Here is a 16,737-nt window from a genome sequence, read left to right as displayed (position 1 = left end):
GGCCAATTGCAGCAAGGTTTGAGTAAGCAGAAAATCCCATAGTAAGTACTTAATAACGTACTAAATGTTAACACTTTACAAAGGAATTTTTTTTCTCTCTACTTATTATATCTACAGTATCTATCTATCCATCCATTTTCCATATACCACTTAGGGTTAGAGGTGGGGTACACCCTGGATTGGTCGCCAGCCAGTAACAGGGCAAATAGACAAACAACCGTTCACACTCACGCTAATATGATCTATGCGCTCCCACTAGTCTCAACACGGCATTCTGATTAATACTATATTGTGTTTGTGGAATATGAATTAAGCAGCAAAATACACCTGTTTTTATCCACCTCAGGGGGCGGCCATTTTGCCTCTTGCTGTCAACAGAAAATTACATCACAGTTGCTCAGGGTTCATGTAACGACAAATCCCGGCTCATCTGTTCTCAGGTAGCAACCAATTAAGACTCGCCTGTTTTCTGAAGCTCAGCCATGATTGGTCGTTACATGAGCCCTGAGCAACTGTGATGTCATTTGTAGTCAACAGCAAGAGGCAAAATGGCCGACCCCTGAGATGGATAAAAACGGGTGGATTTGACTGCTTAGTTCATATTCCACAGACAGAATCCCGTGTTTAGATTAGTGGGGCTGCACAGAACATATTATTGTAAAGAAATCATTTTTGGGTTAACTTCCGCTTTAACTCATTCACTGCCATTGCCGGCTATAGACGTAAAAAATCCATTTGAACTATTTCTATTTTTCATGTTTCACATTTTTTCCCACTTTAGTTAACAAGAGTATGAAAACCTGGAAAAAAAATGTATTGTACATTTAGAACATTTATACAATTTGTGATTAATCTTGAGTTTGAATAATTAAGTAATCAAACAAAAAATAATATATTATTAAAAAATTAGGAGCGTCAGACGATTAAATGTTTTAAATGTAATTAATCGCATGACTTCAATAGTTAACTCACGATCAATCACACATTTTATATCTGTTCTAAACGTACAATACATTTTTTCCTAGGTTTTCATACTCTTGTTAACAAAAGTGTGGGGGGATTAAACTACAAATAGTTCAAATTAATTTTTGACGTCTCTAGCCGTCAATGGCAGTGAATGAGTTAAGAAACATTTTTTGGGGGGGAATGTGGGAGTCAGACGTGCTTTACACTAGGGCACCTTGCGGATCCATTGTATCTGATAATAATAATAATAATAATAATGTATGTTTTTTTAGTCTAATCTTTTCATTCTTGTCATAACCCTTCCTTGGTGCTGATTGGCTGGTTGAAATCATTCGCTCTTAAAGGGGAAGTCAACCTTTCATCCTGGTGCACAAACGGCACATTGACAAATAGGAGCAAGTTCCCACTCAGACACACAACCAATATGACAGAGATATGTTTACGATCTAGTAGCTACATAGTGTATAAGGAAAGGAATTGTTGTGGGGGGGAAAGAAGCTTAACCAACAAGACTTTCTAGTAGCTTGCCCTACTCTGCATTTGACCAACAATCACGGATCAAGTATAATGCTCTTTGAGATCCTGTCAGCAAACACTAGCTTTAGCGTGAGCGGTATCATGCTAAGCCACGGGACACCGGCGGGACTTACTCTGGCCATACTGAGTGTACTGGTAGCCCACGGCAGCCACGGCCGGGTCCACGCTGTAGTTGGTGGTGCTGTACGTGGGCGGACAGTAGGCCTGCGAGGACGGAAGGCTGTCCGCCGTCTTAATGGAGGCTTCCGTCGAACGTTGGCTGCCGGGGGCTGACACGGCGTTGGGCGGGGGGGCTTCCAACATGCTGTGGAGCGGCGACACCGAGAAGTCGTGTTGGGGTTGGGAGGGAACGCCGCTCGGGTTACTCAGGATGCTCATCACCTGCAAATGGACACAATGAGTGGACTTCATTCAGTTGTTGGTTTAGAAAAATTGTGCCATAATAAAAATGTCGAGTGACTACCCGCCTCAAAAATGATTCTTTTGTTTTTTTTCATATGTTTGGAGCAGCAGGTCTGATTATTTTTATTTTGTGGCAGCTAAGCTTCCAACCCTTCCAAAGTGAGGCAGCGTGTGTTTTTTCAGCCAGCATCTCACAACCTCCCAGTATGATGGTCTAAATATATACAGTACGCTCATCCTTTTTGATTGCTTGACGTTGGAGTCTGCCACTTGACAGTTTGCCCAGTCAAAGGGCTTAATGCCGCAAATTTTAATAGCAGCTGAGACTAATATTGACATTCAGCTTCCAAACACGCACAGTAAGATGCGGGCTGTATAGAAATGGAGATTGTATTTTTGTTGATTTGGTTTTGTTTGTATACTCTCGCACCAAAACGTCACACTTGTGTTAGCACTTAGCCGTAAGGTACAATCATCTGAATTATAAATCCATCGGAATCGGAAAATTGGTTTTGGTTTAATGAACCAAGTCAAATTGTCACATTTTAAAATAATTTCGGACCTCATGTGTTGAGCTACGTATTGAATTGTCTTTTATGAGAGAAGTACACCAGATATAAATCGGTATAATTGAATTGAATTAACTTGGATAGTTTGGGCTTTGGAGCGCTTTTTGCATATCATGTCAAACAATGACATTTTTTAATTAGATTAAACACATATTAGAATTTTGATCAATCACAATTATTCGCTTGATTAAAAAGACTTTTTATCAACATTTTTTGCCTGCCAAATTTGAAGATGTCCCGTTATGTCTTAACTCTTTCGACATTTAATGTTATGAGGACTCTTCAACATTTTTTGATCCACTGAACACGCTCAACCTCCTCTTTTTCTAATCAGTTAATTGCTTGCATAATTTAAAATGGAGGGGAAAAACTGACCCCACTAGTTTGACATGAACAAATATTTTGAATGTCATATGCAAACATTTATTAAATTATTCATTACTTTAATGCATGTTTATTGCTCAAACACAACCTGGGCGACCTTTGACATAACCATCCGCTGTCAAGCTTAAGGATAATTAATATGCGGTCAAAATGTAATAATGCGATTAATCTGCGTTGATACATGATTAGTGTGAATTTTTTGGGGGGTCATTAATCAATGAGTTACCGCTTAACTAACAGCACTAATATAAACATGATAATCTACAGTCGCACCATATCGAATTGAATGAGCATCCCACTGAATTGAACCAAATCGAATCGTAGGCCTACTACATGAATCCAGAATCATCTTTTGTGGAGAGATGCACACCCTAATATACATGTATAAATAAATAAAAAATATTGTGAATGCTAATTCTAAATCCTGCAATATATAACAGTTCAATTCTCTTTCAGTTGAATTTTGCATGTACTTTTTTAATGGCTAAAACTTTGAAATTATTCCCTCTCTTTTTATTTTTTTTTACATTATAAAAACTAATGGAATTACAACCAATGAAATTACAGGAGGTTTGGCCATTTTACATCCACTATAAAAATATGTGTGTGTGAGTGGGAGAGAACGCTGGAGGAGGGGGTAATATGTGTGAAGAGGCACCCCAGCACCCCCCGCACCCCAGCACCCCCCTCCCCCCAGCCCACCTTATCTCAGGCCGACAGTTGTCTGGAAACACGAGCAGAGGCCTGAGCTCGCGAGGAAGGCAGGCCTGGGGATATGGATCAAAGACACACAGCCAGAGAACCAAAGCAGCTCTGATCCCCCAACACTGAAACCAACTCTATTCTAGCCTTACTCGCCCTCCGTCTCTCTCTCTCTCTTTCTCTCTCTCTCTCTCTCTCTCTCTCTCTCTCTCTCTCTCTCTCTCTCTCTCTCTCTCAGCCTACATCAAATAGCAAGCTAGAGAGCACCACCATTCCAGTGCAGGCTACTAAATCTTTTTTTCTCACAACAAACTGAGGAGGAAATGAGCTCTTCTTCTTCTTTTTGTGTAATGCATTGACGTTTTGGGGTCATTGTACGAAGTGATCATGTCACCTTCAGTGACCTGATTTGAAAACGGTAGATCCAATTCATATGAGCTTTTTTTTTTTTGGTGTGTGAAAGGAAAGCAATCATCATATTTCAGGTTTCAAGAAACATTTACTCACCGAGGATTGCTTAGTGTTTTTTTTCTTTCTTTCTCTCGGCAATGCTTTGAATTGGCAGCAGCCTCCACATGAAAGCAAACATCCATTTCGCCCTTTGAATTTGTGAAGAGGCGGCTCAAATGTGGAGTGTGTCGTATGTTGCAAATAGAATGCGGCTGTTTCAAATTGTGCTCATTGCATGTCAGGTGTTGAAAAAGTCGGTCGCTTTGGTGCTATTCAGAAAAAGAATCAGTGGTGTGCCACTATCTCATGCGAATGCTTAAGAAAGCAGCGAGCGGATGGAACTCGACTGACAGATGAATAGTCAGGGAATGGAATTGAATGAATGCGGTCGATTTCTCCCACATGCGACTTGTATGTTAAAATGCTCATTCACGAGAAGTAAGCTTCTATGTATGAGCAGCGTAGTGCGGCTTTTTACAATCTTGCCATTAAAAAGTAACAAAAGAGTAGAAAATACTAACACCCAATGTTTTTTTATAGGGATGTTCAGCACCACTTTTGTTCAAACCAATACCAGTACAAGTACTTTTGAGTAGTCACCGATACCAATAGCGAAAAACCGATACCACCACCACCACTACTTTTGTTGCCCAAAATTTCCCCCAAAAAACAAAGACAGATCATTTTAAAGAAAAAAAAAAAAAGAACATATCCCTTCCCTTAAAATTGTACGAAATTAATGGCAGTTTTCTATTCTCCTCATTTCTACTTCCTGGTTGTAAAATGGCCACAAAAGCATCGTGAGTACCGATACACTGAAATAAGACCTGGTATCGACCCAATGCAATGGTTCTCGCCCATCCGTCTTTTTTTTTAAAGAAACTTTTAAAGTATTGAACCAAGTAGAGTGTATTGTTACATTTTATACTTTCTTCAAGGTCTCATTTGTTAAGCTTTCACTAGCTGAAGTGATGTAATTCGTGGTTGCTAAACTAATAATAAAATAACTTGTCTAGTGTCATGACCATGACTAATGATAAAGAACACTTAAGACATGAATTCATTCAAATAAAGTGCGAGAAATAATGTGCCTGCATGATGATTAGTAGCAAAGCAACCCTACAAAAATTGACCCTTGACCCATTTTGAATGCCAACACAAAGTTAGGGAATTCCTATATCAAATAATTGTTAAATACCTTGAGGCCAAATGATCAGTTGATGGGTTCTATTCATCCTTCATTGGTGGACAGAGGCTGCCGTGGCATTCCCAAACGGATATCATTGTCTTTTTATTGTCAGAAGATCCTAATAGCCTCGTGCAAGGCAAGCAGTCAAAGCTATTCGTGAGTCAACCAATAACCATAACAATATGCAGTATATAATGCACCCCCTCTCCATGGTAATCCCTAGTGTAAACCAAGGCTGCGTTCTTTAGGGATAGAGATTTTACTAAATGAAGGCAGCCACGTCTCTTGATATACACGCGGTGTTCTTTTTGTAGTATTAAGCCCCTACAAAACGATTAAACACATGCTGTAGAGACACCTCTGTTATCCCCAACTCCCCGCAACAACAGCAAATCCCTTTTTTGTCAGAAATCCTCACCTCGCCTGTCTTGTCATTGGAAATTGGACCAATGTAAGTATGGCAGCTTTGAGGAAAAGCAGATTTAAAAAAAAAGAAAAGTGCAAATCAAATCAATGGACGGTTGGAGTAATTGCTGGGATTTGTGGAGGTCAGGTTTGTCATTTGCACCCTGGTCATATTTTTCAGGCCTTCATTACGGCCGGTTTTGTTTTAAGCCACTGAATGAGTTCGTTCCGCCACGGACCTCGAATACTTGGACTTAAAAAAATATTTTTTAATAAATTAAAAGGGTTTGTGATTGATTTGTGAATTACCTCAATTCCTGCATCCCATTTAAGTTTTCCGATTACAGTGTTTCCCACAGATTTGAAATCTACTTGGGTGGGTGGACTCGGGGGTGTTTGGTGTTTTCAGTCCTGCTACTTGCATCTCCTCTAACCTCATGATTCACAAGTGAGTATATAAATAAATAAATTAAAATTTTCTTGAAATCTACTTGGGTGGTGGCCAGTTTACTTGGGTGGGTGCCACACCCAAGTATTAACATGGTGTGGGAAACACTATTACTTCAGTAATGAGTTGAGTGTGCAACAAGGTGTGTTCACAGACGGACCCAAACAAAATGTGTCCTTTAAGGGTGCAGAAAACATTTTTTTTTAAAAATGTTTTTATATGGCTGGGAGCTAAAAGTGTTCCAATATATCTAGTAATTACACATGCAAAATGTTTCTCCAAAATACTTTACTTTCAATATTACTTTATATTGTTTTTTTTTTTCTTTTACAAATGAATGAAATAAATGGAATTGAAAAAAAACTTATGATGTTTTAGGGCTGCCACCGCATTTAAAAAAAAATAATAATAATAATGTTAGTAAATCGTGGTCGTTGAGTGCCAAAGCAACGTGACAAAAGACTTCTTGTTTCTCAAGAAACTGAAGTGACCTTCATTGTTTCAGTTGGGTATGTATAATCTTATTTCATTTTACTATCATATGAGTGGGTTTTTGTTTTACTTTTACAGTCATAACATCAGCTAGCAAACGTTTGCTAACCACAGTTAGGCTAGTTAAACAAACCTCTTCAAAAATGGTTACCTCGTAACATGTTAAGATGGACCAGTAGGTTTTTCTTACAGTATAATAAACCCTGATTTAAATGAAATCATAAATGATTCACTGTTAAAGGAAACAAAACTGTTTCATAGATAAAATGGCACAGAATAGCTACTAATGACCCAATTATTGTTGAGTACATTACACTATCGTATCTGTAATTGTGTGTTGTTGTTGTTTTTACCTTTACAGTCATTTAGGTTTTTTATATAGTTATTTTGTGTTCATTACATAAAGCTAACTAAGCTAGCAAAGGTTTGCTAACCACAGTTAGTTAGTTAGTTGACAAACCTATTTTAAAAATAGTTGCATCATAACGTGTTAAGCTAGACCCATAGGTTTTTCTTTTTACATAATGAACACTGTTTGATAATAAATTAAAACAATCTTGACAGTTAAAGAAAAAGCATTTTGAAGGCTAAAATGGCACCGAAGCTAATAGAAATGACCCAATTATTGTTGTTAGTAATATCATGCTAAGATATGATTGTAATCACTATCCATGTCAACATTTTTTTCCTTCTACAGTAAGGCTAGGATGAAATAGGCTACCAATGCTGCAATCAAAAAAAGTGAGATCAATGTACGTGCAATCAATGTGGTCATTGACTGTGTCGAGCGTGACGTCAAGCTCACATCTGATTTTGTTGGAGTGGCCAGGAAAGAACATGGTTACTTTTAGGGAGACATATCCTGTGGGTGAGCGGATGATGCAATGGTAAAGTGGAGGGGACTCAGTTACTGACTGAGCAATTAAGTTTAGGGTTTAGTTAATATACCCTGTCATTTTTGTATTAGTAAGTGTGTGTCAGTATTGCTCCTTGTGTGTAACAATAAAATCAATTCAACTTTATGTGTCTAATTTCCATCACTACTTCAAAAAAGTCCACACAGGCATGCACCATTGACCTCCATTCAGTTTTTTAAGGTTGAATTCTGAGAAATATCCACGTTCGCTCTAAGGGTAAATGAAATAAATGAACTTTGATGACCCTAGAAAATATACTACTGATAACTCATTCACTGCCATTGACGCCTATAAACGTCAAAAATTCATTTGAACTATTTCTATTAGTTGTTTTTTTTTAATCCCATTTTTGTTAACAAGAGTATGAAAACCTAGACTTTTTTTTTTAATAATCTTTTTTTTTTGTAAAGATTATTAAAATTTAGGGGTGTCAGGCGATGAAAGTTAATAGCATGACTTCAATAGCATATATCACAAAATTGATCTGTTCTAAATGTACAATAATTTTTTTCTAGGTTTTCATATTCTTGTTAACAAAAGTGGAAAAAAATGATAAAATAATAGAAATAGTTCAAATGAATTTTTGACGTCTATAGCCGTCAATGGCAGTGAATGAGTTAAAAACAGCACTGTATTCAACATTTCCCAGTGAACTTTGGACACACACAAAAATATCACTTTTTTTTTTAATTAGCAAAAGTTTGTGTGCTTGGTGGCACCCCTAAATTTAAATAGATTTCCTCAAAATGTTGTTAGCCATTTTTGGGATAATTCCCATTCAAATTTGATGCACCCACTGTCCGTGACCTCCCCTGGCCTAACATCACTATAATGCTAAGACAAATAAATATGAGAACGAGCGTGCAAGATTTACCTGTGGGGAAAGCCCAGTGCTGACGGGGTTGACGTGGCTGCTCGGTGCGGATGTCATGAAGGTGTCGGAGTAGCCGGAAAAGCCATGACGATTGGAAGCCAGACCATAGGTGGAACTGCTGTCAGTGCTGGACAGACCACTCTGGTGCATATTGGAGGGAGGGAGCGGCTGGGGCCGGTGAACCGTACCGCAGCCATCTGAATTGATCAATAACAGTACATGCTCTGTAATTGCGCACATGGTGAAATGTCAAACTCAACACCACCACCAATCAAAAATGTCGCCAAACGTTTATGCATTCAATGGGCCATTTAGTGTTAGTGTATGACACAATTGGGATGGCTTTTGAGCACAGCCAAAACTCCAGCTCAGATGCCAAGAAAACTGAAAAAACAAAAAAAAACTGGAGTATATTTGAGTACTCGTAGGTGCACCATGCACAAGCTAAATACAGAGGCTGCAATTATGCTTTGGGCCAGAGGTGGCAGTCGTGAGTAAACAAGTGACAAACTCCACAAAGCACCTTTGAATGAAATTAGATAATTTCTTGCGTCACACTTGATGATCTCTCGTCCAAATTCTCTTTCTTTCTTTCTTTCTTTCTTTCTTTCTTTCTTTCTTTCTTTCTTTCTTTTTCTTGGGGGGGGGGGGGTCTAAACATGTTACCTCTACTTCACAATTAATCTCTCATTCAAATGTTCTTCTTTTTTACATTTATTTTTGGGGATGAAAATTCTGAACATGTTACTTCTACTTCACACTTGATATCTCATGTTGTTTTTTAATTTTATTTATGTGGGGGGAGGGGGGTATTATGAACATGTTTCCTCTACTAAAGCGGACCATGCTCAGCACCCACTGATTTACTATTCAATGTTTTTTTTCAGATATTTTTTCTATATTTTTCTCAATATTTTGAAATAGTATTTTATTTTTTTTATATTTTTCATTTACCAACATTTTTTGGGGTGATAATTTGGGGTTTTTCCAGAAAATTATTTAGAAAGTTATTGTTATTTATGGGGCCATCAATCGTAAATGTTAAACCTGTGGAGTATTTACAAGCTCAGATCCTTATGTATGTGGTCAACACCGATGTCCGGCACGCCGCTGACTCCATGATTATGACGCGAAACGGAACGACAGCCAATTGATAAGCAACCTAAATAGAGGCGACACAAATACAGGAGCAAGCGGTTGTGTTGAGGGTTTACATTTTCTATCCCCACAAGTCATTGCCCACTATAAAAATAATAAACATCTCCTAACAAGCAAACAGTTAACCTCACTTTATTCTTTTTATTCTGCTTCTATTTTCCAACATCCCTCTTCTACATGAGCCACCTTTTGAATGGGTGCTTCAACAAGGGACGAGAGTCCCTGACAAAACACAATCACACTCAACCCTTCCCGCTAATTCCTTCCTTGAAAGGCTGTCAGTATTCACTCGATATATGATACACGCTCTACCTTGGGACAAAATATTGCTTGGGTAGCTGGAGTCCGCTAGTTGGTATGTAGGAAGTGTTGGCATCCCGGTCGGGGGAAATCCGCTTGGCAACAGATGGTTGAAAGCTGTTAGCTGATTGGCTCCTGCTTGTTTTCGCCATCTGGCCCTGCGATTGCTGAACCACACCTGTAACATAAAATGCAACAACAGGACACAATCAAGTGTCATCCAGCACATTTTCTAATCAAATCAAAAGGACTTTCCACTGCTTTATTATTGGCTGTCAGGTCCAGTCTACACAATATTAGCGTTGCACTGACAAGAAAAAAATTGCTTCTTGGGGTTGCCCTTGGAGAGGCCTCCATTTTGCCTTTTTTTTTTAATTCATTTTTGTTGTGTTCTGCTTGATTCATTGTCACAAGTTTATACATGCATGGAAGGTTTCAGACGTTTGTGATATATATATATATATATATATATATATACTGTATATATATAAATGAGCTCAAGATCATCAAACATTTCACATTTTTCTATTCATCCATTTTCTGTATCACTTGTCCGCATTAGGCTCAGAATTTTTAGGGCTAAGTCGTAAGCCGTATATATTTCAATTGCATATATGTAAAATTCCCGTGCATTTGAATGACTTAAAATGTAACATAAACATGTACAGTATCATGTGCTGTTTATTTTCTTGTCCAATGTAAATGAAACAATTAAGAAGGGCAGTTATGTAAAATATCTAATAAATCGGTTTTGAATAAACAATGACAGATTTAAAAATCTTACAAAAGAGTGTATGCACTATTTAATATGAATTACTGTATACTGGAAATAACGAAAAACAAAGGGTCAGTCAAGGTATAAAGGTAAAAGTTGTTCACGATTATTCATATATTAAAGTTGGCTATAATTTACAGTCGTGGTTGTTTTGTTAAGGGTAACTCAAAAGTAATGCTATAATATTATATATATATATATACATATATATATATATATAAAATAAAGTACCGTAATGTGATGTATTACAATTCAGAGATAGTAATACTGTACTAAGGACTAGACAGTCATTTATCATACACCCATGAATTTTCTGTGGCGCTTATCCTCATTAGGGTCACGGGTACCTGCAACCTTTCCCAGCTAACTTTTGACAAGACTCTGCGCAGGTCACCAGTCAATCATAGGCCACACACAATCTTTCACACAGACCCCAATTAAGATTAAATTACAAATAACCATTCAATTAGCATGTACATGGGGCATCGAGGAGGCTCAAGGTCATGCCTGGCCAATGACAATTGAACATGTTGACGTGTGTGTGTGTCTCACCTGCACTCGCGCCTCGGTGAGTTTTGTCATCTGGGCCAACTCTTCTCTAGTGTAAATGTCGGGGTAGTGTGTTCTTTCGAAAGCCTTCTCCAGTTCCTCCAGCTGCTCGGCCGTGAACGTGGTGCGACTCCTGCGCTGCTTCCTCTTGAGGGGGAGATCAGGCTCCGACTCCACATCTGACACTTCGTCCATTCGACTGCCTGTTCAAACGATGGTTCATTTGTGCCGTCATTAACGATACTGCTCAAAACATTCAGCGACGAAGGTTTCATTCTTCATAATATGTGGCTTTATATTTACTTCATCCAACTCGAGCAGCTTTTCATATTCGTATTGAGTGACTTATCGGAGTCTCAGATGAATCCCAAGACTGCTTTAATTAAATCTCAGCCATCCGACACTGCAACAAGTGTTCCTCAAGGCTCCGTTCTCATCCCTTTTTTGTTTATCATCTCTGACTTAAGTTGGCTAGTTAGAAATGTTCATGTTTATTAAATTAATATAACATCATAGGGTTTTTTTTGAGTAGTTTTGAGTATTCTGTCTGATGTTGTCGGACTGTTTGTGTTCCTGCCGGATCTCCCAGTTCTTTCTCTGATGTATGGAAACGGCATAACTTCATATTTTTATTGGGCTGTGATTTAGTGCCACCAATTCCACCTTGAAAAATGCTAACATGTAATGTGACATTGTTGTTGGAGAACAAAATGGAAAATAAAGCATTAATATTTTAGTAGTAGCACTAAGGAACTTTTCAACCGTAATAAAATATTTTCATAACTTTTCTGATGAAGCATTGACTTAAAACTAGTTGAATAGTACCTTTGCCATGGCCTTAGGCGGTCTTTATCATTTTTACTGGCACTTAGCAACTTTGAGGAGGATGGTAGGAACACTGCCACACAAAAAAACTACACATGCGCTGACTGCTTTATGGCATACGTCACTTCCCCTTTTACCCATTGGTTACAAAGACAGAAATCAATTTGAATGTCGATCCACGATTGCTGCTTTCCTGGCAGAAGCTGCAAAACAACTGAAAGGTTTTGTCTGAGGAGACGAAAAAAAGAAAAATGGGAGCTACCCGGATAAAAGGACAGTCAAGGATCAACACTGGCCCAGCTTTCACTCGCTGGCAAGAGTTCAAAAACAACACAATGCGCTTGGCCTTATGCGAAATGTGGTCTTCCTTTAGGCATAACAATAACACTTTTGTCCATATGGCGCCGCCATAATCAACAAAAACTGAATGTTCCTTGGTGTTGCTTTAAAGCTGCAAAGATGGATGAACAGGCGGTCACACCGTTTTTTTATGGTGAAGCCTTGAAATTGAACATCAAAATTTGTCACCATGCTTCACTAACATTTGACATGCCAGAGTGCTCCAAGCTTTGGAAATTGCACAAAATGGTGGACTTCCTGTCCAATTGATATACTTTCATGCATGTAAAAACCTCCAAAAAGGGGGTTAATTATTTGAACGGATTGGGGGAGGGGGGGGGGGATGATTCTAAGAGTGCTTTCCCACTGCCTGGTAAACGTAATCATAATAATCACAATCCATATCATAATAATGATAATAAATTTGTTTCCTGGTACCTGTTTATCATGACACACACAAAAGTGTCTAGGCAGCCATTTTGATGACATCAAGATCATCCTTTGGGTATCATTTGCCAGTACACACTCCATTGTCACTTTGAGTAGAAAAGCTATGGCTCCTTAGCATAAAGTTTGACAGTCTAGTGGATGGGTGTGAGGGGTGGGGGTCCTCTTTTCAAATTATAATAGGAAGCAGAGATTATGGTGAGAATGACGCTCAGAGACGATCGGCTCAACCTGTGATTGGTCTTATTAGGAAGCGCTTCGCACACATGTTGCAAATATGCTGCAGTCGAATAACAATGGTATGAACAACCACGCTGACTTGTCGCAGCCAGAATATGATTAGTATAGCGTTCATTTTATTCAAATCCCCACCATTGTGTGCAGCCACAAAAACTTGCAATAGAAAAAAAAAAAGAGCACATCTAATTCATTTAGAGCTGCAAATTCCTGCCAAAGCCATTTATTCATTGTTTTTCTAAAATGGCACACTGATTACCTAATGATGATAACATTAATTAAATTTTGCTGATAGAGTTAAACATCACCAAATTAATTTGGAGTTATGTAATTGCGATGCTGAGACGGAGAAAGTGCTCTGTTCCTCTGTGGCAGCAGCTTTTTTCTTCTTTTTTTTTGTTAATCTTTCCTTCTATGGGAAGGCTGAAAGATGCGTTTTTGCAACAACAACAAAAGTAGTAAAAGTTGTTGTTGGCATCACATTATTATTGCAATATTGGAAGATATAATGTCAACTCAGCTCTCCTGTTTGAAGATCCAGGACAAGACTGGGTCGGAGTCCAGTGAATAGATGGGGATATAATGAAATGGAGCCAAGCTGTCACGGTCCTGGAGGCTCTTTGGACGTCTCTCGGGGGTCAGTTGCCACAGCGCCACTTAAAAAGAGACCCGCCAGTGTCCCCCAAGCTTTCAGTATAAATACGAGACACACCTCAGGGGGTTGTCGGCCACAAAGGCCGCAAGCAAACTCGCTGCAGGACCTCGGCAAACTCTTGACGACTGACTCAATGGTGCTCGAGGGCATCTCGAAAAAGAATGGGGTCAGGTGATGGCAATGAATTACATGGAATAAAAAAAAAACAAAAAAAAACAGAACCCTCAGAACTTTGAGGCAAACCACCAGTCCACCCTATATCGAATGGTACATCAAACATTGAGCTATGGACTCACCAAATTAATGATTCTACTTGTATTCCCTCACAGTGAAGTGTGAGCCGTCTATTTGACTCAAATTGACGTTACCATATATGGTTCCTTGCTCCATAACAGGCCACACGTGTACAGAATGGAACCACTGCATCTTATAAACACCTTTAACTTATACGATATTTCAGACTGACAAACAACAAGGAATTTGCCTGACAAAAAAAATGAAGTACTTTCATTTTTTTTCCCCCCTCATGTGCAATATTGATATTTGACTTACAAATTTTCAAGCTTTCAAATGAGGCCAAAGTGTTGTAATTTATTCTTACAAAGCAACCCTGCGTTTGGCACCAAAAGTCTCTCCATCAACTAAACCTGCGCCACGTCGCTCTCATTGTTTCACTTCACCATTGTTCCTGCCTTTGTGTCAGCGCGCCTCTATTTAGGCCCAACACATGAAGCAAAAGTGTATGGAAAGCAGCACTATGCAAATTTACAGTGATGAGGTAATACGTGCCAGCAGATTTAGGAACTTTGCGCTGCATTATGTTGGTGGGTGGGGTGGAAAAATATTTGGAAATTCACAACTTTATGGACTCACTCACATAAACATCCGTAAAAAAAATGTGTGTAAAGGCAACGTGCACTAAGGATATATAGTGTATTTTATATTTAAGTGGCATTGAACTAAATCCAGCCCACACAAAGATGCTGGCTTGTTGTGGGCATTATGTCTTAGCAAACTGCTAGTAAATGCAAAGTCTTGATCTCCTTTCCTCCTTGGACTCATGCATGCTCACGTCTTTATTTAGTAGATAAAAAAAATAGCCGTAAACAACAACTAAAATATTGCAGACTATTAATAAACAGTGATATGTATTAGAGCTGTGGGCAAATATGATAAGAAGAGGCCCTCTGAAGATATGCTTGACACAGCCGCAGGCTTAAAGAAAGCAATAGCGGGACGTTTTTAAGAGAAATAAAATCGTTTCATTGTGAGATCGGGAATTGAGAATTCAATGATATGTGCCTGCTGGCTAAAACGCTTTGGGATGCACTCGCTGATGTGTTTCTTAGCAGTTGATAGTTAGGCCACGAGTGTGTTTGCAAAAAAAGGACAAAATGATTCAAGGCCAGACAGTACAGTACAGTACGTTTAAAATTCAGCATCGACGCATTCGTTTTCGAGGTCGCTTATCCTGGAGTGTCATGACGAGAACTGCAGTCCATGCCAACTTTTTCAAGACATTTGCAATATAATTAATAAACATAAATGCAATTACTGTATTGCACATAAGTTAAATAAAAATGATGCCTACATAAGTGTTTGAAAACAAACAATTCTTAAAGAATAAATATAAATGTGTTGTACTTTCAAGTTAAATACGTCTGAACTGTAACGACTTCATTTTCTTGGCAACGGCTGATACAAAAAATTTTTTTAATGCAAATTTAATTCAGTGATTCTTTTGCAAACCACTAAGGAAAGCCACGTACTTTAAAACCCCTGATCTATATCAAAGTAAAAAGAAAAAAATTATTAAAATGAGACAAATATTAGTGAAAGCTGCCATATGAAAGTATTGAAAATCGAGGGCGACGATAATGAAATTCTTCTATGGGTGTGTGCGCTTGTGTGTGTTTTGATACTCTGCACTACTTCAAAAGTCAGATGGCGACTTCATCATCATCTTTCGCCATTGAAAATGAATGGAAATACATTGTACTATCAATCCATTACAGCCTATCCTCCAAGAAATGTATTTATTCTTTATTAAGAAAAATAAGCACAGTATAGTATAGTATAGTATAGTATAGTATAGTACCTTATAAAAAATATTGGAATGACAAAAAAATTCCAGTATAAAGAAATCATTTTTGTCACATTTTTGCCTCAATTCAATGGGCATGATGCTGCTCCCTTGTGCCTTGGCCACCAGAGGGCAGTAAAATTACAGAGAGACACCTGAAGAACAGTGTCACAACTGTCTTAGTAAGCAGCAGTAACATAATTCAAAATTCCCAAAGGATAAAGAAGGTACCTGTCAGTATTGTTATTGTGTGTCTGCATGTGCTACACCACCATATATTGTTGTTAAAGCCTTGTAACGCTGGAAAAAATGATGATGCTATTTGTTAGCCCCTCTGTGGCATTTTGCATTGTTTATTAGCATTAAGCTAAACAAAGTTTAAGGCAAATGTATGTGGTTGTTTTAAATACACAAAGTTTAAAATGTATTATTATTAGCATTACTCTTAGATTTGCTCACAGGAGTCATTGCATGTTGATTAAAATGTTTTTATCACACAACAGTTGCCACTGATTCGGATTAATCAACTGTTCGTCACATTAACACGCGTTGTTCCAGCAGTCTAGTGAATCAAAGTTGAGCTCCGTTTGTGGTTTTTACTTTTCTCCTTGTGTTAAGCCACGAGCTGCTCGGCGTGGCAAGGGAAGGCCGAGATGTGTGTACTGCCGGGCAAACAATGCAAAGAGTAGTGAGTGGACGCAGCGAGCCCTCCCACTGCAGATGTACATTAATTCCAAGTGGGAGCATTAGAAATGCTGATCAGCTTGGCAGCGCACAGTCTAAGCTTTCCTTTCAGCGTTTTGCTGTTGTCTACTTCAATCGTGTCAACGTGAGGGAGTCTTTTCAGAGGTATTCATGCATCTGCCTTCGGGCCACAATGCTTGCCACTTTATAAACTGTCAGCCTGCGTGCCTCAAGTATTTGCTTCACATTGTTTCCTTTTCTTGAATCAACTCCCCCCGCCCGTCTGCCCCCCGACGGCTGGAGCACACAAAATACAGCCCGCGAAAAGGTGGGATGGACACAATATATGT

General features: G+C 38.6%; 1 protein-coding gene across 2 annotated transcripts in view; it reads right to left on the bottom strand.

Moving 5' to 3' along the window:
* The window catches only part of LOC144060824 (paired box protein Pax-7-like), a 31,757-nt gene that overhangs the window by 4,891 nt on the left and 10,129 nt on the right, over nt 1–16,737 (bottom strand). For both annotated transcript variants that reach the window (XM_077580691.1, XM_077580699.1), the window contains exons 5-8: nt 11,121–11,320; nt 9,806–9,971; nt 8,336–8,532; nt 1,617–1,884 (exon numbers count right to left, since the gene is read on the bottom strand). In XM_077580691.1, coding sequence (XP_077436817.1) covers nt 1,617–1,884; nt 8,336–8,532; nt 9,806–9,971; nt 11,121–11,320 — 831 coding nt within the window. The remainder of the gene's footprint in view (nt 1–1,616; nt 1,885–8,335; nt 8,533–9,805; nt 9,972–11,120; nt 11,321–16,737) is intronic.

The sequence above is a fragment of the Vanacampus margaritifer genome, chromosome 1, assembly GCF_051991255.1.
Source record: "Vanacampus margaritifer isolate UIUO_Vmar chromosome 1, RoL_Vmar_1.0, whole genome shotgun sequence".
Classification (NCBI taxonomy): domain Eukaryota; kingdom Metazoa; phylum Chordata; class Actinopteri; order Syngnathiformes; family Syngnathidae; genus Vanacampus; species Vanacampus margaritifer.
Note: the sequence above shows the minus strand (reverse complement) of the source record. Positions and strands in the feature narration are given on the sequence as shown.